We start from the raw sequence: 20,694 nt of genomic DNA, 5'->3' as shown, positions 1-20,694 counted from the left end.
GCTAAGAAGGGGAGCAAACATATTAAGAACGGTATGCCATATACGCCAGGTCCCTTGAAACATATGCTGTGCAGATGTTTCTTCCCTGCAGCGACTGTGTCAAGCAGCAAGGATGGACCGGCTTCCAGAAAATTCCCCCTTTTTTATTTCTTAAATGATAGCGCGTGTAAATCAGTGGCCACCTCTCGGATTGGGTTGTTTAAGACTCGATTGGGTTGTTTAAGACTCGGAAGACCTGTTTGTGACTTTGCCAACAGGTCAGTCCGAGGCTTAACCCTATATCGGCTCCCCACATGCTCACACTTTTCGGGCTTCATGTCTTTCCCACACTATTCCTTCTGCGGATTGTCTGTTCCCTTTCCATCATCCGGGGACTCTGCCACCCTCCTGTGTTCCTAAAGCCCAGGAGAGGCAGCAGCGTCGTCTTGCTGCAGGGAATGTGAAGGTGAAGATGTAACAAGGCCATCGATCTTCTGGTCCAGTTACAGAGTTGCCATCGATCTCTTTGGAGAAGGAAGATTGAAGTTGCTTTAACTTATAACTAGATTAGAGCTTTTGGACTTAGCCTAAGCCTCCTTGAACCAACCATAAAATGAAGTTTAAAGTCCCATGTAGTTTGTATCTGGGAACATAAAACACCTGCCAGTAGCATGTAGTAAGCTCATCTGAGCTTTGATTTAACGAGGTAGTGCCCATTTGTCTGAGAGTCACGTGTACCTGTGTTTCAGTTCCAGTGAAAATACTGTTTTAAACTGTAAAGCAGCATTAGTTAAAATTAGTCTTGATCACCTGACAGCAGATTGTTACTCTTAGAATGTGTGTAGAAGCTTTCTGTCTGTGTTTGTTGTCAGGTATGTAGCACAGATAGATACACAGCTGTACCTGCACTTTTATGTCTCATCATGGTTGTCCACATGGACACCCAGGGACAGGAAAACATGGCAGGTTCTCAACTATTTGGTCTTAGGACTGCTTTACACTCAGAACTATTGAAGACCCCAAAGAGCGTATGTTTATTGGGTTATAGCTACTTATTAGGAATAAAAACAGAAAAATTTACAGAATAAATAATAAATTTTATGAAAAATGCCTGTTATAAAATCTTAATGAGAAGATTGGGACTGTTTTGTTTTTCCCTGAGAGCATTTATTTTTGTTTCATCAGGGAAATAAATTATTGACTAGTCACCTGAACCAGTGGGCACTGTTTTATATTTTTGCAAATTTCTGTAATGTCTGACTTGATGGAAGGCACCTGGATTTGCATATCTACTCTCTTTTTTTAATTGAGAGAGGGAGGGAGGGAGGGAGGGAGAGAGTGGGAGATCAATGTGAGAGAGATACATTGACACCTAGGTATGTGTTCTGACTGGGAATCAAACCTGCAACCTTCTGGTGTATGGTACAGTGCTCCAACTAACTGAGCCACACCAGCCAGGGCTGCAGATCTGCTTCTGCACTCAGCCTGTTACAGTACATTGTTTCCGTTGAAGTATATGAAGAAAATTTGCCCTAACACAGATACGTTGTTGGAAAGGGGAGAAGTATTTCAATAGCCTTTCAGATAATAGGGGCTATTAATTTTCATTACGATACCCAAACTTGAATGATACTTTTTTAAAAATATATTTTATTGATTTTTTTTACAGAGAGGAAGGGAGAAGGATAGCGAGTTAGAAACATCGATGAGAGAGAAACATCGATTCAGCTGCCTCTTGCACGCCCCCCCCCCCCCCCCACTGGGGATGTGCCCGCGACCCAGGCACATGCCCTTGACCGGAATCGAACCTGGGACCCTTGAGTCTGCAGGCCGACGCTGTATCCTCTGAGCCAAACCAGCTAGGGCTGAATGATACTTTCTTAAAGATTAGATGCAATGTGGACTCAGAACCATATCGATGAACTTGTTTTTACTTTGTGCACTTGTAAGGGAATGGGCATGAAAAGGGCAAATACTGTCTTATGTTATTATGATGAAACTAGTATTGAGATTTTGGACCCCTGGTGGGTTCTTGGGGACCTTCCCCCACAGTGGGGCCTGGACTCCACTCCAGAACCACTGGTTGACAGTTTACAGTCCCCACAGTCTCCCTCCTGCTGCTGCCTGAAGGAATGTGGTGAGATGGGAGGGGAAAGGGACGACAGCGGACAGAACATGGTGGACTCCAGAGTCCAATAGGTCCGTCCCAGCTCTGCCTCTGCCTGCCGGAGAACCTTGGGCAAGGCTTTGACCCACTCTTGACTGTGGTGTCAGCATTAAGATTTGAATCCACATCTCTGAACTCTGTCTCTCATTCTTTCCAATATTATTAAGCCCCAAGGTCACTTCCCAGCCAGTGGCTCTCTCTCCCTCAGCACCTCTTTCTTTCTGGCTGCGAGCCGTAGACTTCCCCCGCCACCTCCTTCACCTCGTCTCTGCTTTCCTTTGCCCTGTCCTGCCCTGGTCCGGCTTTGCCATTAAGAGCAGTGCCAATGCCTGCTTCCCCCTTGCTAATTCCTTACTCTAGAGAGCTAAGCTTCTTCGTCTCGGGTTTCTGCTGTCCCTTGCACCATTCCACGTTGTGGATGGACTCTGCGCCATTCTTCCGGAGCCTGTTGTCAGACCATTTGAGGTCTGGTGTTTGAGTCACGTTTAGGCCCCGCCCCAAAATTTGATCTATCACAATACATCTTTGAGTTATTGCAGCTCGAGCGTTTTGACACAATACATTATGGTAATCCATGGCACATAGAGACATTAACACTCCCGACTTTGACAAAGTACATCATGAAGTCTTTGAAGGCACCATTACAATTCATCTTGTCATTCACCAGGAGCCCCAGTTCGGCATTAATGTAGATGAACACAGTGTGGCTTTTGTTTCATTTAATTGCTTGTGACCTTTTTAATTGCTAATTTAACAAAATACCAAAGGGTTGGTTATATTTCAATTAAATTAACAGTTTGGGGAGTGTTTTTTGTTAATATATTTATTTTTAAGACATTCTGGTTCTCTCTAGTTTTTACGTTGAGTAGATAAAAATGCCTTCTCTTGAGCAGGAGTGGGTTTTTGAATGTGAAGCTGATAGCACAGTAATGATTTTAATGTGCACATGGGGCAGTGCCGAGGATATTTCACGTGTGGCTGGGTTTGCTCCTTCCTGGCAGGCTGTAAACAGTAAAGGTCTTAGACTTTTCTGGTCCGGAAAACATGCTTTTGAGTAAGGACCTGCTTCAGGTGTTTGTCTTTAGATAGGGTCTGCTGCCTGAGGCGGGTGTTGGGCATTTCTCTCTGCCTTGTACTGTTTTCTGTGTGTTCCATAGCAAGTCTGTACGCTCCTGAAGAGCAGGAACCCGGCCTTACCCGCACCAGTGTCCCTCTGCAGTCTAGCGCACAGCTGGCCTGGCGGGGGAGGGAGGGGGGGGCAGGTCGCAGGCTGGCCGGTCCGTACACACACACCTCCCCTCCAGGCAGCACTCCTGAACCTACATGGAGAAAGGGCTCTGGAACTCCGAGACCAGAAGTCGTTCCATTCAGCAGGTGACCTGCTTTGGCGTGAGCAGCGTGTATGGGAAGCACGAGCAGGGCTGTTTCTCCCTTCTCTGCTCCCCCAGGTGCTGTTGCCCTCTAATCATGAAAGCCAACATGCCCCTCGTCAGCTGGGGCAAGACTCAGAGCTCACCCACGTAGCGGGGGCCCAAGTCCTCACATGGGACCTGAACTTACACTGTCGGAGAGTAGAAGGTCAACGCAAGAAGCGTTAGTGTGTGCAGCCAGCTCCAGCTGTATCAGTCTTGAACAAAATTAATATAAGGACATTGACAAGCCTTGCTGGTTATTCCATAGCTTTAAGACCTCCACTAAAATCCTATCGTCTCATCTGCCCATTATTAACATTTCAGCAAAATATAAAGTTTTCATTAATCTCCCACAGCAAATTTAGGAGTGAAAACTGGCACTTGTTTGAGCTTTTAGGACTACATTAGCTGGTGTATTAAACAAAATATGTCATTCTTCAGTAGCTTCTGTAAGAAGCTAAATCAATTTCCAACTATATTTATGCACCACTTTATCTAAAAGCATCTGAATTATCATTTACAGCTAAGATGCTTTATTAGCAGCTGGCATTGAAATTGCCCAGTAAAAAATTATATGTCACGTTATAGTAATTTTTAAATTGGTTTTAATCCAACATCATAAACATGTAAAACTCTTAAGTGTGGTGTGTTGTTTTGGTGGGGTTTTTTTTAGTAATTGCCATTTTGGTATAATGAGCTGTTATCTCTTTCCAAATCAAGAACCTTCAATATTTAGAAAATACTAATTAATAAAGAAAACAGAAATTCTTGAACTAAGTTATACCTAATAATGGCATTTTCTCAAAAAAGCTTGAAATTATTTTTAAAACATGAAAGGATTTTAATATTTCACCAAACTTCTCCACAGTTCTCATATGTATAAAAGGTTCTAGAGTAGAAATAAACACATCTTGGCAGTTCTGTTTCAGTCAGATATGCATTGGAGAAAGCAAGTGATTATTCAAAACTCTAAATTCTCACCAGCCTCCGTTAGAGATGTGGACAGTCCCCAGGAGACGGGTGGTCATGGTGGTGGCATCTCTATCCAAAATCACAGGCGTTCCACAGAAGGGAAGCAGGGCTCCCCGTGGCCCTGGCACACGTTGAGTGCAGCTGCTGATCCTAGCCATGGGACGTTGGTTAAGTCCCTCTGCCTCTCTGATCCGCACCTTCCTGTGGGCCTGGCACCTGGTACTCATCCAGTACATTTTTATTGAGCACTTGCTTTATCCTGTGCATGGCAGCACTGGCAGGGTCCGGGCTGCAGGGGCGAGTAAAGCAGCCATCATGCCTGCCCTCTTGGGGTTACAGTCGAATGGCAGAGACAGGTAATTACTCTCTGTGATAAGTATTCTGAGGAAAATGTGGGGTGCACTGACAGGGGAGCTGGACTAGACTTGGGGGCCTGGGGTCAAGGAACAGTTCCCTGGGTGTCACCTGAGCTAAGCTCTTCAGGAAGAATAGGGAGGAGCCTGGAGGAATAGGCCAGGAGGGAGTAAAATAGGAGATGGGTGACCTGGGCAGAGAGAGCAACATGTGCCAACACTGAGGTGGGACTGTGTCACAGGCGGGCAGTGAACGGCCACTGAGGGCGAGGCTTTGTCCTCATTGAGAGGAAGCCTTATTGTAGGGGCCGGAGTGGGCCACGCTGGAAATAAGGGCAGTGTTTGGAGCCAGTACACACCTCCCAATGCAGGAGTTCGGGGGAGGCATCAGGAAGCAGCTTTGACTTAAAAGCTTGCCCTGTCGCTCTGGCCAGGTGGCTCGGTTGGTTGGTGCGTTGTTCCCATACACCAAAAAGGTGATGGGTTCATTTCCCGGTCAGGGCACATGCCTACGTTGTGGGTTTGATCCCTGGTCAGGGCATGTATGGGAGGCAACCAATCAATGTTTTTCTCTCTTTTTCTCTCTCAAAAATATATCCTCGGTTGAGGGTTAAAAAAAAAGAAAAGCTCATCCTGTAAGCAATACTGTGGGAAGGAAAAGCATGTAGTTGTCAGGCTACCAGTTATGACAGACGTTCCTGTTTTGTACCCAAATCTTTTTTTTTTTTTTTAATATATTTTATTGATTTTTTACAGAGAGGAAGGGAGAGAGAGAGAGAGCTAGAAACATCGATGAGAGAGAAATATCAATCAGCTGCCTCCTGCACATCTCCTACTGGTGATGTGCCCGCAACCCAGGTACATGCCCTTGACCGGAATCGAACCTGGGACCCCTCGGTCCGCAAGCCGACGCTCTATCCACTGAGCCAAACCGGTTTCGGCTGTACCCAAATCTTGAGTTTGTAGCTACTCCAACTCTATCCAAGGAGTTCTCTCTGGCTCTTCCTGTGGACCCATCTCTAGCTGCTCAGCCCAAGGCTGGCTGGCCTCTGCTAGCAGGTGCTCCCTCCCACTGGTGAGTGGCACCAGCAGCTGCACCTTCAGGACAACTCATTTCAAACTCTGCAGGGTGAGAGAGTTTAGCTTTGGTGAGTGTGACCTTGGACATGTGACTTCACCTCGAAAGCCTCAGATTCCCAAAGCCTCAGATGAGCAATGACAGCCAGTTGTCATGAGGTTTCGCATGTGTAAAGCACTTCACCATGCCTGCTGTGTAGCAAGCACTCATATGTCCTAGCTTCTGTTTGGTTATCTATTTATTTAGCAGAATTTAGTGAGAGCATGCCAGTTGCCTGTACGGCTTACAGGAGAAGATACAGAGATGAAGAACAAACTTTACTGGCCCTCACAAAGCTTCTGAATTAGGACAAGAGCAACCACTCAGCAACACCAGTGCCAGGCTGAATGTGATCCTCTATGACAGTAGAATAAAAATCATCGTGACTGCCCTAGCTGGTTTGGCTCAGTGGATAGAGTGTCAGACTGCAGACTGAAGGGTCCCAGGTTTGATTCCAGTCAAGGGCACATGCCCGGGCTGTGGGCTCGATTCCCCTTTAGAGGGTGTGCAGGAGGCAACCAATCAATGATTGTCTCTCATCATTGATGTTTCTCTCTCTCTCCCTCTACCTTCTTCTCTGAAATCAATAAAAAAATATATAAAAAATAATAATCATGACTGCTACTTATTAAGCATAGTATGTGTTAGATTTTTAAAACACATTTTGACATTCTGCGTATGGCAAAGACGGGGGTTCAGAGAGCCGGTCGCTTGCCATAGATCATGCAGCAAGTTAGAGGCAGAGCTAGGAACTGAGCCCAGGTCTCCCTGGCTCCAGGGTCCAGTAGGAATGGAATTCAGCAGAAGGTGGAGTTTGGGCTAGCCTGCCTGGGTGGGGGCTTGACAGGTGCAGGGTAAGGGTGGAAAGGGTGTTCTAGGCCAAGGGTACCACATGAGCAAAGGCCCAGAAGTAGAAAAACTTGCATCTTTGTGCAGCCTGGGGAGTCTGGGAGTTGCTGAGAGAAGGTATATGTGAGAAGTGACAAGTAAAATTGAAAATGTTTGTTTCAGCCAGATTATGGACAGTCTTGACTACTTGGCTGAAAAAATTGTGCATCATTCAGGAAGCCATGGGAAGCCAGGGACGATTTTTCAGTACCAGTTGTCTTACTTGTCGCCAGTGTCACATATCAGAGTACTTAGCATGCACAGAGCTCTCACTAAACATTTGATGAGTGAATAAATGATCAAAGCCTTAGAAAGATGGATGGGAAAGCCCTGTGGTGGCTGGATTGCAGAGGGAGCCTGGTGGCCAGAAGGCCAGTGGGAGACTGTTCCAGCCGTCGCAGGTGAGCTGGCTCGTGCCTGCATCCACGCAGACGGGGGCGCAGGACGGCAAGCTGATATTTGAGAATCTCAGAAAGGACGGGATTCTTCAAGAAGTATGGATTACTTTTATGATCGGGAAAATTAATATTAGAAAAAGAAACGAGACATGTGACCACCCATGCTTTGTGGTTTTGACTTTCTCTTGTGGAGACTGAGAGCCGCTGGTGAGCAGGAGTGTTTCTCGCCTTCAGTACCCCCACTGCCTGGCCCAGGGCCTGCCACAGAAGAGGCCGTGTTTGTGGAATTAATTGTTGAATGATTAATATGTTACCGTTCTCTGTTTACTGGAATGGCATTATTAAGTCATCGCTCAGCCTTTTCTTCTCCAAATTAAATAGCCCATATTATTTTAATTTATCCCAAAGCATTTTAAGCAGACAACATTTGCCAAGCCTCATGTATCTTTATGTGTTAAACTGCTTTTTCCTCCCCAGGTTCAAGGGCAGACGGGGTTTGTGAGGAGGATTCGCAAATTGACATAGCTACAGTACAGGATATGCTTAGCAGCCACCATTACAAGTCATTCAAAGTCAGCATGATCCACAGACTGCGATTCACAACCGACGTACAGTTAGGTAAGTGCATGAACAGGTGATGAAGGGAACCCTTTATGTCAGTGGTCAGTGTAGAGATGGGGAAAGAAACAACATACAACTTTCATGTGACCTGAATGACTGACGGTAATTTGTTTTCAGAGAAAATGTTTAAACAATGAAATTTAAAGTACCTCCTTTTCCCCAGCCGAGTGCTCTGTCTTGTCTTCTTTTTTATGAAGCAGAAGATTAGAAATAGAACTAACTTGAGACTCTTTTCAAACCGATTGACTTCTGCAAGGTTCCATAATTCTTCTCCTTCTGTATGCTCTTACTTGCCATGCCGAGACTGCTGGTAGCACTGCCGCCTGCCTTTCCCACTCCGTGGATTCATTGCCTCGTCACTCATGCACTTACTTATTTGGGAAGCTTTACAGTGATCTCAGAAGTTGTATTTGGATTCTCACCAGATAATTCGGAACTAACTTCCAACTACTATTTGGTGTTAATGTGTTCCAATCTGAATTTCTGTTTTGACTTAAACCTAACCAGAGTAGAAAAAGTGTCACAGCAGTCAACAGAATATTAATACCTCACTGTCGTCGTGGCTGTCATGTGCAGGTATCCGCTGTGCAGTAGGCCCTGTGCTAAGTGCTTCACGCGCGCTACTTAGCCACCCAGAAAAGAGTGCGTTTACCGTCCCCGTCTAACAGAGAAGGTAGATAAGGGGCAGAGAGGTGAAGGCTTACGCTCAAGCTCGCACAGCAAGTAGGTTGGTGGTGTCAGGAACAGAACCCTGGTCTGGCCAATGTGAGTGCACCTGCTCCCTGACAGGTGGGAGGAGGGGGAGCCTGGGTGGATGCTGGCTTAGTCAGAGAGCTGGGCTGCCACTGAACTTTGCCACACTGCCCCTGCCTGGGCCTCGTTCGCTTCGTGCATAAAGGGAGAAGGCTTGGAGTCTAACTCGAAGGCTCACGACGTACGATTCTCATAAATGCTTTGTATGTGTCTCATCATAAAATCTTTTCTAATGTTGGCATTAGTCTGGCTAATTGTAATAAAGCCTGAAAAATAATAAGTTCTTCCCAACTTGACTGACAGGAGCTTGAAATATGCTGACAGTACAGCTTAGTAACTAAAAGATGAGCGTCAGGATCACAACGGGTTTAAGTTGTGGCTCCATCAGTAAACAGCCATGTTAGGCAAGTGTCTTCATCTTTCCCAGCTCAGTTCCATTCTGCTTAAGTGGCAGTGTTAGTGGTACCAGCTTCCGCCGTGGAACAAGCCAGCGGTCCACATAAAGCCCTGAGCACAGGGCCTGGCGGCTGCTAAACTCTAGAGGTGAGGACTGTTGGTGGAGAAGCAACATGGGGAAGCACTCAGAGGACAGACTCAGGACTTAGAGGCCTGGGTCCAAACCCTGGCTCGCTAATTAGTGAAAAGGAGTGTATCATCACAGGCAGATGACTCAGAATCTCTGCCTCCACATTTGTAAAATGAAGCTAATAGTCCCTCATAGATGGGGGAATTGTGGGGATGGAATGTCATAGCACATGCAGAATACTTAGCAAGGCAAGTGCTCAGTGAACATCAGCTGCTGAGATGATGGTGATTCCAACAAACTCAGTACATGAATTAGCACCCAGTAACTTTGAACCAAAACAAAGAATCCACTCTTCTTCCCCCTCTCTAGACTGTTTATTCCTCACACAAAAAACTAAATCTCTAAAGTGGTAAAAAAAAAAAAAAATGCTTATTTAATGTTGATTCTTAAAACATAAAGTTTCTTCAGGGGTGTTCTTCCTGGGGATGCTTTTGTTGATATGTCTCCTAGAAATAAAAATAAAAGACTGCTCAAAAAGAAACCAGGTCCAGAAAGGGGGGCAAAAGTACAGACTGTATGATTCCATTTATATAGCATTCAAAAATACACAAAAATAATCTGTGTGGAAGTAATGATGGTGGTTATCCTGGGAGCCCAGACTGAAGGGGCTTCTGAGACACTGATAAAGTTCCGTGCCTTATCTGGGTGCTGATTACATGAGTCTGTAGACTTTGTGGAAAAGTCAAGCATACATACTCTTATGATTTATGTACTTTCGGTTGGTATGTTTTCAGTGAAAAGTTTACTAAAGTAAGGATGCTACTCTGACATCCAGTTTGCGTGTGCCTGAATGCAGTGCCTTCCCAGTAACAAAGGGTCTGTTTTCTCTGAGTGGGTTTAGTTTTAAGAAGCTCAATAAATAGCCAGAGTGCAGCCAAGATAAAGGTCCAGGAGAGAAGGCAGGGGTTTTCCCAGGTGAGCATAATCAGCAAATCCACTGACCCCCAAAGTGAAAAGGAGTGCAAACTGGTTTCTGGGCTTCTTCCCCCTAATTTTTTCTCAAGGCAAAAAGCCAAACTTTAATTCATCAGATTCCGACCTGAATATTTATTTAAAGGAAAGGTCCAGGGACCCTGGCAGGGTCGCTCAGTTGGTTTTAGCATTGTCCCGATGCACCAAGGTTGCGGGTTCAATCCCCGGTCAGGGCTCATACAAGAATCAACCAATTAATGCAGAAATAAGTGGAGCAACAAATCGATGTTCCTCTCTCTTTTAAAATTAAAAAAAAAAAAAAAAAAGTAGTATAAAGGAAAAGATCCAGAAAAGGATCTGTGAGAAGGGCCTCGCTTTGCGGCCGGGACTGGGTGTGAATCCCAGCATTACTACCTACCTGCAGGGCCACCTTGGACAAGTCCCTCCCCTGGTTAATCTTAATTCTTGTCATTTAAAAAATGGGAGTTACATTTACCTTTCAAGATTGTATGAAAGTGGCCCATAGACGCTGTATTCTCAGTGGTAGCTTATCTTAGTGTTATTATTGTCAGACATATTTATTTTGCTTATTACTTTCTCTTCTATTCCACCATCTTGAAAACATGTAACCAGATCACTCAGATTAGGTAGTGGCTGTATTGTAGCCACAGTGGAGACGTCTCAGGTAGAAATGGCTGACAGTGATACAAGCATCTCTCCCTAGAGCAGAGGTTCTCAGAAAAGAAGTGACTAGAGGCCAGGTCCCAGCCGCCTCTGGATGCTTCCAGTGGTGCACATGGCTCCCTCTGGTGGAACATCACAGCTCTGAGATGCTTCTAAAACGTGTCAGAATGTTTCTGCTATGCATTTAAGTTCAATCTTTAGCATTATAAGTAGAAACTGCATTAATTAGTCCTAAGAAATTTTTTGACAGATAAACTGTGCCCTGAGTCCTGTACCATGAAGTGAAAAAATACACTCATTTCCTATTCCCATGTATGAGTTCAGATATGTAACTTGAGACCCTGTCTCCCTCCTTGCAAAGCAGATAATAACACCCTTTCATTCTGACAACAACAAACACCTGCACACAGAGATCCAGAAATCCTTCCTTCCTGAAACAGAATCCACCACAGAGTAAACAGCACACCCTTTATGAGCATTCAAATGAGCATCTGGACCCTGAGATCAGTAAATAATTTATTTTATTTCAACTGACTAGCGAGGTGCTTCAGATCTTTCCTGACAGTGATGGATGGCCGCCTCCGCTCGCCCGCCCTGTCAGTCAGAGCAGAGGTTCACTCGCCCCCTGTGGCAGGTTCCTAAGTGTAGTGTCTGTGTGCGCATTCACCCAACCATGCTGCCGAGTCCACAGAAAACCACGGGCCACTCGGCCTCCGTGGTCCTCACACAGCAGGGGCCAGGGTTCCCAGCCCCGGTGCCAGCTCAGCTCTTGTCTTCTGAGGGCAGTGGTGGCCGCTGCTCCACTTTTACCACCTGCCGCTGATTTCTGCTGTCGGGATGAGAGAGTCAAACTTTGATCTGCAGGACCCAAACTTAAACCAGTTTTTCGCCAGACTTTTCTAATAATTGAAGAGTTTTGGGGTGTCTATTAATGAAATCTATGGCAAAGATCTATTCTTTGTAAAGAGTATTCACAAGAAGAATTATAATTTTTTAAAGCAGTTATGGTTTATCAAGGGCTTGCTATGTGCCAAGCATTTGCTGATCACTCTCTTACATGCTTTGTCTCCTGTAATTGTAGCACTCTTGTTAGCTAGTGCTGATATTATCTCCGTATTTCATCTGAGGAAACTGGGGTGTAGGGAAGAATCTAGTAAGTAATGAAGCCAGAATCAGAACCCAAGTCTGTCTGAGGCCGAGTCTGATGGCTAACTACTATCCTATGCCTTGAATGCGAATCGGCATTGCACTAATACGCTAGTTCTATAACAGTTTCCAGTGTACAGTGAACTTTCACCCCTGTTACCTTATTTAATCCACACAGCACACTGATGATGTTATTTCCATTTCATACCTGAGGAAACAGGCTTGGAGGAGTTAATGAAATACCGTGATGTAGACAAAGCACTTAGCATTTCCTGGCACAGCGCTATTACTTCATAGGTACTAACTCCCATACCCTCACCCCGAGCCACCAGATATATAGTGGGATATCCAGTCTTAGTCGGAGAACTGGGACTGAACCCCAATACATATGCTAAACCCAGCCCCTCATGCCACAGATGCCTCAGTCTAATAACTTGCCTGCACAAAGGAAGTGATTACTTCGCTTTGACCAGTTTTAAATTTTCTGCACATCCCTCACTCTTCCCTCATCCTGGCCTGCGGAGCTGTGTCAGTGTGGCTTGGGTGCCACTATTTCACCCTCCATTCACGTTGTTAGTCAGTTGCTGCACTTCCCTCTGGGCCTGGACCTGACCTCAGAATCCTTCCCAGCACAGCCCTCTGAGCGGCCCCTGCCAATCACTGGGGAGCTGGTTCTGAAGTCGAAATTGATTTGCCATCCCTGCTCTGGAAAGCTCACCAAACAAAGCCGCTATGGCTAACCATTCCTGTATTTCCTGAAAACATTCTTGGAATATTTTGTCTTGTCTGCTTCCCCTATGTTGGGCCTAGAAGTACAGATGCCCGTAAGTGTAGGCTTTGCTTGAGCTTGTACCAAGTCGGGGTTTCTTTCATGACTTGATCTTCCATTTGCCCGATTCTATGTGGCTGACCATAGGATCAGGTGCTAAGACATGGGTGATACCCAAACATGCCGAGATGGCAGGGGGAAGTAGGTTTGGGGAAAACTGCAACTAAAAGGGTCAGATGGAGAATACCAGCCATGATCTAGAAAGCCCACAGTATTCTGGCAAGGAGTATTTGTTGGGCTGGCTGGCAGAAGCTGGATTATGATGCACCTGCCCAGGGGACACTCAGAAATCCAGGTAAAAAACAGGCAGAGAGGACAAGGACACCCCACGTTCACCTCTCATCCACACGGCGCCTCGGAGCAGCACTTCCTTTCCTGACCCTGCATCAGAACCACCAAGTCCCTGGCCCATCCCAGACCTGCCCGCCCAGAATCTCCCCTTAATTGTGGGGTTCAGGAAACAGCCTCAGAGCATTCAAAGGACTTTCTTGCCTCTTATCTCTTTGTCCAAGGCTTGTTTCTCCTGACTGGGCAGGCAGCCTGGTTTTCCTGACAGTCTCAGGCTGGGAAATGCTTCGATAATTGTGCCACTTGCGCTAACTTGATTCCTTCACCATATCATTGGTCAATAGAGACTGTCTCCAAGTCACCAAAAGGAAACATAATATACCTTGAATTCAGACCATGATACAAATACATAATATATCATCTGTGTCATATTGCATATATAGCCTAACAATTCTGTATAGGCTATACAAATTCTGTATTGGATTTCCAGATAAAGACTATATTATGCCCAGCCAGTGGCTTAGTGGTTGAGCATCAACCTATGAACCAGAAGGTCATAGTTCGATTGCGGTCAGAGCACATGCCCAGGTTGTGGGCTTGATCCCCAGTAGGGGGCATGCAGGAGGCAGCCGATCGATGATTCTCTCTCATCATTGGTGCTTCTATCTCTCTCCCTCTCCCTTCCTCTCTGGAATCAATAAAAATATTTTTAAACAAAGACTATACTATAAAATAACCTCTACCAAAAGGTTACCTCCATTATCTCTTCATAAAACAATCCACATGTATAATCACAATACTTGTGATCACAGTAGTTATTTATCAAAATTACCAATAGCACATATCGTAGAGAAGGCAGTGAGCTTTCATCTCATAAACCCGCTCCAGTCAGGTTTGTAAGGGCTGCCCAGAGCATTATGCTGAGGCAGCATCTTGAACGCATCCCCAGGCAGCATAAAGAAACTCTGTGATTGATTAAAAATGTCTGCCCTGGGCCTGAGCATGATGGGAGGCAGCATATTTGCCATCTCTTGTCTTCCCTGGTTTATCTGTCCGATCTCCATTATTATTTAACTCCCTAGTTAATATCTATAAGTCAGCATTCAAGGAAGACCTTATTATAGAGTTATTTTTTCATATACAATGTGCAGACTTAAACACATTAGCAACACAAGACTGTGTGCGTGAAAGCAAACAGCTGTGCCTGGGCTTGATTACTCCTCGGGCTCCCGCTGATGCTAAAAGTAGATCTCTGTGGCTGTGTGGGCAAAATGTTCGCCCTGTTATTTTCTGATGGGATACCTATGGTGTATAGTTGAAGTAATTACATAATCTGGCAATGCATGTTCTTAAGAAGTGGATTGCTCCTCCTTCCACATTTCTGTTTCATTTTCTTTTCAAATACTAAGGAGATAACCCTTCTCCCTTCAAAGACACTAAAATGATCAGGAGACATGCATCCCGCTTGGCTCCAAAATCCCTGGGTCCATTGAGTCATTTGAGGATGACAATTTAGTATTAAGTGATTGTTCTGTCCCTGCTGTGGCAACATTTTCTGAACCAAAATTTAGACTAGAACAGAAAAAACACTAATGAACTTATGAGAGCAAGACAGATACTATCCAGTTCCTTTACCCCATCAGTGCTTAACGCAGTGATGGGGCTGAGGGGAAATCTGCCTGGGAATGTCGGGAACTCGGGGGGCTTTTTCTAACTGTACTTCCCTCTAGTTGCCTGCTCCCAGATCTGCTTTTTTGAGAATTCCTGCTGAGTAATCCAGGTTGCCGATGACAATGTGTCAGGTTCCTCAGGTGGCTGAGAAAGAATTGAGAATTGGAAAAAGATGTGCACTGCTGGCATAATAGAATTAATGGGATAGGATATCTGAGAGGCCATCAAGGTTCTGTATTCTTTTAACCACTTCCTCTCCTTGGCACTTGAGCGCTGGCCATGTACCTGGGCCGGAATGTGGGACGACCTGATGTTCCCACTCTATGGGTGATACTATAAATTATCTTAGGAAACGGCATTTCTGCTTCCACTCGCATCATAAGCTCACCCGAGGTATCTGTTTTCCAGGAGAATATTTAGTTTGGGGCTCTAGCTGCCCCAGTACAAAGTCTTCGTAACTGCTTTCTCTACAGAGAGAAAGCAGCCCTCAGTCGAGAGCAGGCGCTCCTGGAGTTAAACAGTCCCTGGACTCGTGCTGTAAGCTCTGCCCTGATGCCACGGGCTTGTCGAGTGTTGCTGCACATTCACGGTCTCATTCATGTGTAAGCCGCCCCTTAGTTTGCATCAAGGCTCATGGTCTAGTCAAGTACACTTAGAATTGCCGCTGACCACACATTGGAATGGGCAGCTGTTAGCTAGGTTCCCAAATGGTTTCGGATGGTTACCCCCTCGAAGGAAACCGGCGATCCTGGGCTCCAGTACCCTCTTGATCTCAGGAACATCAGGCTCGCCACGCTCGCATTTCATCTGTTTTGGGTTCCTAACATGTTGCCGCGGCTGTGCCTTTTATATTGTAACTAGAAGCCCAGCACGCAAAATCACGCGAGACCCAGACCTGGCGTGCTGCGGGACCCAGCGTCAAGCCCCTCCTGGTGACCGGTCTTGGTCATTATGGCATTACTACCACTGGGTTTGTATTATTGATGCAGTTGATGACTGTGTGAATATACCCACTGTGTGAGCACTGCACAGTAAGACAGGAGAGCTGGTCTGTTTAAGCCCTGGCCAGATGGTATGGGGATGTGAATTATGGTCACAGATCTGTCATCAATGGGTGACATTAGACAAGTCGTGTCCCTGCCCTGAGCCTCCATTTCTTCTTATGGAGAATGAAAGCCCCAGACTAGGTGATCTCTGAGGTCTCGTTAAGCCCAAACAGCCTGCGTGTCTGATCCTATGTGTAAATTCAGACAACTTGCAAAGACTTCCCTGACTGCTCTGTGGACGCTATTGATTGGCTGTGTAGATTCAGCGAAATCCACTCTGGCAAAGAGTTGTTCAGTGGCACTCCCAGGAGGCTTTCCCAGGCTTCCGCGGGCTCTAGGTAACTCGAAGACAAGAGGATTGTAGACTTGTACAAAAAGCTACTCCAGGATTTAACAACAGTGGGGATTTTGTAGTCTTAGGCTGAGAGTTGTAGGAAATTGATGAATGAACCACAGCTCGTGATGTCTGAGCAAATAAACAATAACTCAGGAAATACACTGAGGCATGGAAAATCAAATGCTCTAATTTTTGCCAAACTGGTGTTTTAGCTTCCTAGAAGGGCATTTTAAGTGTCTCTCACGGGAGGTGTGCTCCTGAGTCAAGCAGCCTCCTCTGGGACAGTAGGAAATAGCTGGTGGGTCAGAACACACTCGACTTGGTTTGCTAGGCTGGAGTTCAGCCCAGCTTTGCCATTTGCTAACTTGATTCACCCTGGGCAAATGCATCATTTCACTTTTCTGAGGTTCATCTTTAGTAATAATTTTAGGGATGATTGATGGAGCCCTTTTTTATGTGCCAGGCACTCTCCTTAAGTTTTTTATGTGCTTATGCCATTCCATTTTCATGACACCCCAGGAACTGGTACTGTTGGTACCCTATTTTACAAAGGAGCAAGGTCAGGCTCGCTGAGGGAGAACAGGATAACATCAGTGGAAATATGCTGGCAAAAATCAAGATCTCCAGGTTAATGACCTACAGGCCTTAGGGGATGGGGTTCCCCCGCATAAATGTTTCCACAGCTCCAGGTATGAGGACATTCCTCCTGCTGTTGAGTTGCACTCTTGGAGGTCGCAGGGGGGAGGTGCCTGGTGACCGGAGGTATTGTAAGGATTCGTGGGTATGAGGGCATTGGTGTTCCCAGCTGCACAGTCGTGGATCCTGGTACTTCCAAAGCTGGGGTGTAGAGCAGGTCCCAGAGAGAATTCCCCTCACCCTCAGCTTGCGGCCAGCAGTCCCTTGTCCCCATCCCTCTGTGCTCCCTCAGCTTCGTTGTTCTGCCCTTGTCACTCGATCTGTGTCACAGCCCAATGCCTAACCCCTGATAGTAATAGTCACGAGAATAGTAGCATGGGTCACTAGCTATGAATTAATCACCATGCCAAGCACTTTACAAGCCTTATTTCACTTAATCCTACGAGTCCATGAGGCCGGTACATCACTATTCTGTAGCAACTGGGCCAAAGTCACACAGTTAGGAAGTAGGCAAGCTGATGCCTGAACTCAGAACTCTGGGACCTGAAGTCCCTGCCCCTCACCTCTCTGCACTACTGCCTTTAAATCTAAAACGGGCTGCCACCGCCTTCCTGGCAGTGTGGTCTACACCAAGGACCTGCGCTGGGGCTGCTCACAGGAGGTTCAGTCTGTGTTAGCGGAGGAGGACATGCAGTGCTCGTTTCCTTGCATGGAAATCTCTGGTTAGTTAAAACGGGCAAGTGTCTCCTTGCAACGCTAAAGCTGTGGACAAATCATTTCCCCAGGGCAGTGATTCTCAACCTTCTGGCCCTTTAAAATATATTTTATTGATTTTTCACAGAGAGGAAGGGAGAGGGACAGAGAGTTAGAAAATCGGTGAGAGAGAAACATCGATCAGCTGCCTCCTGCACTTCCCTAATGGGTATGTGCCCGCAACCAGGGTACATGCCCTTGACCGGAATCGAACCTGGGACCACCTGGGACCCTTGAGTCCGCAGGCCGATGCTCTATCCACTGAGCCAAACCGGTCAGGGCAACCTTCTGGCCCTTTAAATACAGTTCCTCATGTTGTGACCCAACTATAAAATTATTTTCGTTGCTACTTCATAACTGTCATGTTGCTACTGTTATGAATCGTAATGTAAATACCTGATATGCAGGATGGTCTTAGGCGACCCGTGAAAGGGTCGTTCGACCACCAAAGGGGTCGCGACCCACAGGTTGAGAACCGCTGCCCCAGAGAGTTGTGTCTGTGGCTGAGTTGCATTTTTGTTTATTCTGAGCTGTCTTGTTAAGGAAGGATTTTTATGCCGGCGTTGATGTGGCACAGCCATCAGGCGGTGTTTTCTGCCCCTGACGGAGGTGTGATAGTTCGCTTCCAGTGAAGCTGGACTCCCCGTATCGGGAAGCTGTCAGAAGTGGGAGCATGAACAGGTCGTGGCAGGTGGCTGAGGATCGGTGCGTAGGGGAGACCTGGTAAAGGAGGCCAATGGCCTCACTTGTTTCCGGAGGAAGGGGCTGACCTGGGCTCTGTTGTTCCTTACCTGCCATGGCTGGTAGGGCGGAGCCTCCGGGCACCACTGTGAGGGAGGCACAGATTGGGCATAATGGAGCCCTTCCCAGCAGCTAGGTCTTGGGTACTGAGACCTGCCAGATGGAATAACCTTCAGTTGCCATCACTTGTCATGATTATCCAGGACAGAATTCAATCATGCTGAATTCTGAAATGGAAACCCCCAAGAAGTCAACTTTTTAAAAGGTTTAGATTTATTTGGGTAAAATTTTATTTGGAAATTTATTACAGAAAAGGAAAGGATGTAGCCAGAATTGACCACCGTTGCCAGTTTGCAGCATATCCTTTTCATCTCTTTTCTATAAATGTTTTTTCTGTACTTTTCACATGATGTAAGAATTTCTCCAAGTTAGGCTTTCCTCACACATAATTTTTCTTGGTTGTGTTCTATTGCGTCATGGTTGGATTTGCCAATCCTCTGTTGTTGGCCATTTAAGTTGGAGAAATACACACTTAACAAAAGCAGGCTTCCCTTGTTTTCTTGGACATATGTTTGTGATTTGAATTACTTGAAACTAGTGCATAGCAACACTTTAAGGAGTGCCTCTGCCTTTCTTTCAGTGGCTTTACTAAAACTTGAGTCAGGAAAACCAAAAGCATGTTCAGCAGCCCAAAAACACAAAAGAGTACTGATAGGATTTCCCATGTATGAGCAGAAATAGGTGTGTACTTATTGTCACATTTGAATATCTGTTTGTTCCTTGGTGAAAATTGAGAGAGAAGACTAAAACTGGGTGGGCAGAGTTCCTCATTATATCCTCTTGACTCAACTGAATGAGTCTGTGCAGAGCAATGCAAAGAACCATATTTGGGAACCAAAAATCTGTGGGTGTGAAAATGGCTTTTCCACTTAGAAGCTCCCCAGCCTTAGACAAGCACCTTCCCCTCCCCTGGGGTGTGCTGTGTGAACACCCGGCACAGTTCTTGTGGAATAGTGTAGTGGCTGAGAGGACACCTCTGGAGCCTCATTGCCTGGCTTTCTCACTTTTTAGCTGTGCAATCTTGGACAAGTTACTTAACCTCCCTGTTCCAGTTTCCTCCCCTATAAGATAGGGATAAGTGTAGTAACCAACTTTATAAGGTTGTGAGACTTGAAACCCTTACACAAAGGGTTTCTAGCCATGCTGGCACATGGTTGGTGCCAGTTAATGTTCACCCCTCTTAGCCCCTGGCCTGGACTGTGGTACCAGCCTCCTAACTGGTCTCCTTTCCACCAGCCTGCCTCCTCCTTCCAACCAAAAAGGAGACATCCATTGGACTCCCAGGTCAGGGACAAAAGAGGTCTCTGCTGCCAGGCTGGATTCTGCAGGCTCTCTCTTCAGCAGTGGGGGCTGGGTGTGCTCAGGAGCCTGGGCTCCTGCCATGGACTGCCTCCGGCCCCCCGGGGCCAGAATTAGAGAGCTGCCACTTCTCCAGCCAGAGCCAGCAGGGTCCCGTGGGGCCGTGGGCCCTGCTTGAAGACGCTGAGACTCACACACACCTCAAGGAGGATGAGATTATTTAATTGTACAAAAGGATTTTCCCATCAGAAAAGATTCCCCTACAGGTTCCTTTAAATAGTGACTCCTCTAGGCAGGCGAGGGTTTTACAGATCATTAACTACTTGACTGAGAGCCTGCAGGGCAGAGAAACTTAAAACTCAAGTGTTGGGGGCCCCTGCCAATTACAGATCAATCCAAAATGAAGATAAAGTATCTCTGGAACTAGAAGTCAGTGGGAAATGTGATTTGATTCAGAAAAAAAATCTGATTTACGCGCACCTTTTTCGGAACACGCCAATTGTTTAAGTGGTGTTCCACCTGCCTGCCCATCGTGAACCTAATGCATTCATCTCCCACGTCTTCATCCTCAAACCCCAGACTTGGGGTTCTCCTCTCTGAACAGTGACTGCACAATAACCCCAGGAAAGGGCGTCATTGGGAAAGTGTTCTTGTGGCTGCACAGAGCTTGGGCAATTGATGTGGAGATATAGCCTGTAATGGATGAACTATACTGTAACAATTTGCAGATAAAAATAATAGAAGTTAAAGTGTACTTTACATGATAAAAGAAAGATGAAAGAGGACTAAAGCCTGTTACATCTGAGATGGTTACAAAAGCCCTGCTTTGTGAAGTAGGCTCTGTTGAAAAGATTGATGCCATGGGGAGTGACCTTGGCTCGGAGCAGGAGCTGGTGATGTATGTATGAGCATCCCTCTGCTAAATGGACCCAGATTTGTAGCACTAATATACATGGGAGCCCAGAACCAAACTCAGGACGGCAATAAATCAACAGCCACTTTGGGTGTCATTTCTGGTTTATATTCCACTGTTGTTCTATCACTTT

At 46.1% G+C, this 20,694-nt stretch overlaps 1 protein-coding gene across 14 annotated transcripts in view; it reads left to right on the top strand.

The window, feature by feature from the left end:
• The window catches only part of MAPKAP1 (MAPK associated protein 1), a 198,286-nt gene that overhangs the window by 150,069 nt on the left and 27,523 nt on the right, over nucleotides 1-20,694 (top strand). For all 14 annotated transcript variants that reach the window (XM_059658042.1, XM_059658040.1, XM_059658038.1 and 11 more), the window contains one exon: nucleotides 7,764-7,904. In XM_059658042.1, coding sequence (XP_059514025.1) covers nucleotides 7,764-7,904 — 141 coding nt within the window. The remainder of the gene's footprint in view (nucleotides 1-7,763; nucleotides 7,905-20,694) is intronic.

This window comes from Myotis daubentonii, chromosome 11 (assembly GCF_963259705.1).
Source record: "Myotis daubentonii chromosome 11, mMyoDau2.1, whole genome shotgun sequence".
Taxonomy (NCBI): Eukaryota; Metazoa; Chordata; class Mammalia; order Chiroptera; family Vespertilionidae; genus Myotis; species Myotis daubentonii.
Note: the sequence above shows the minus strand (reverse complement) of the source record. Positions and strands in the feature narration are given on the sequence as shown.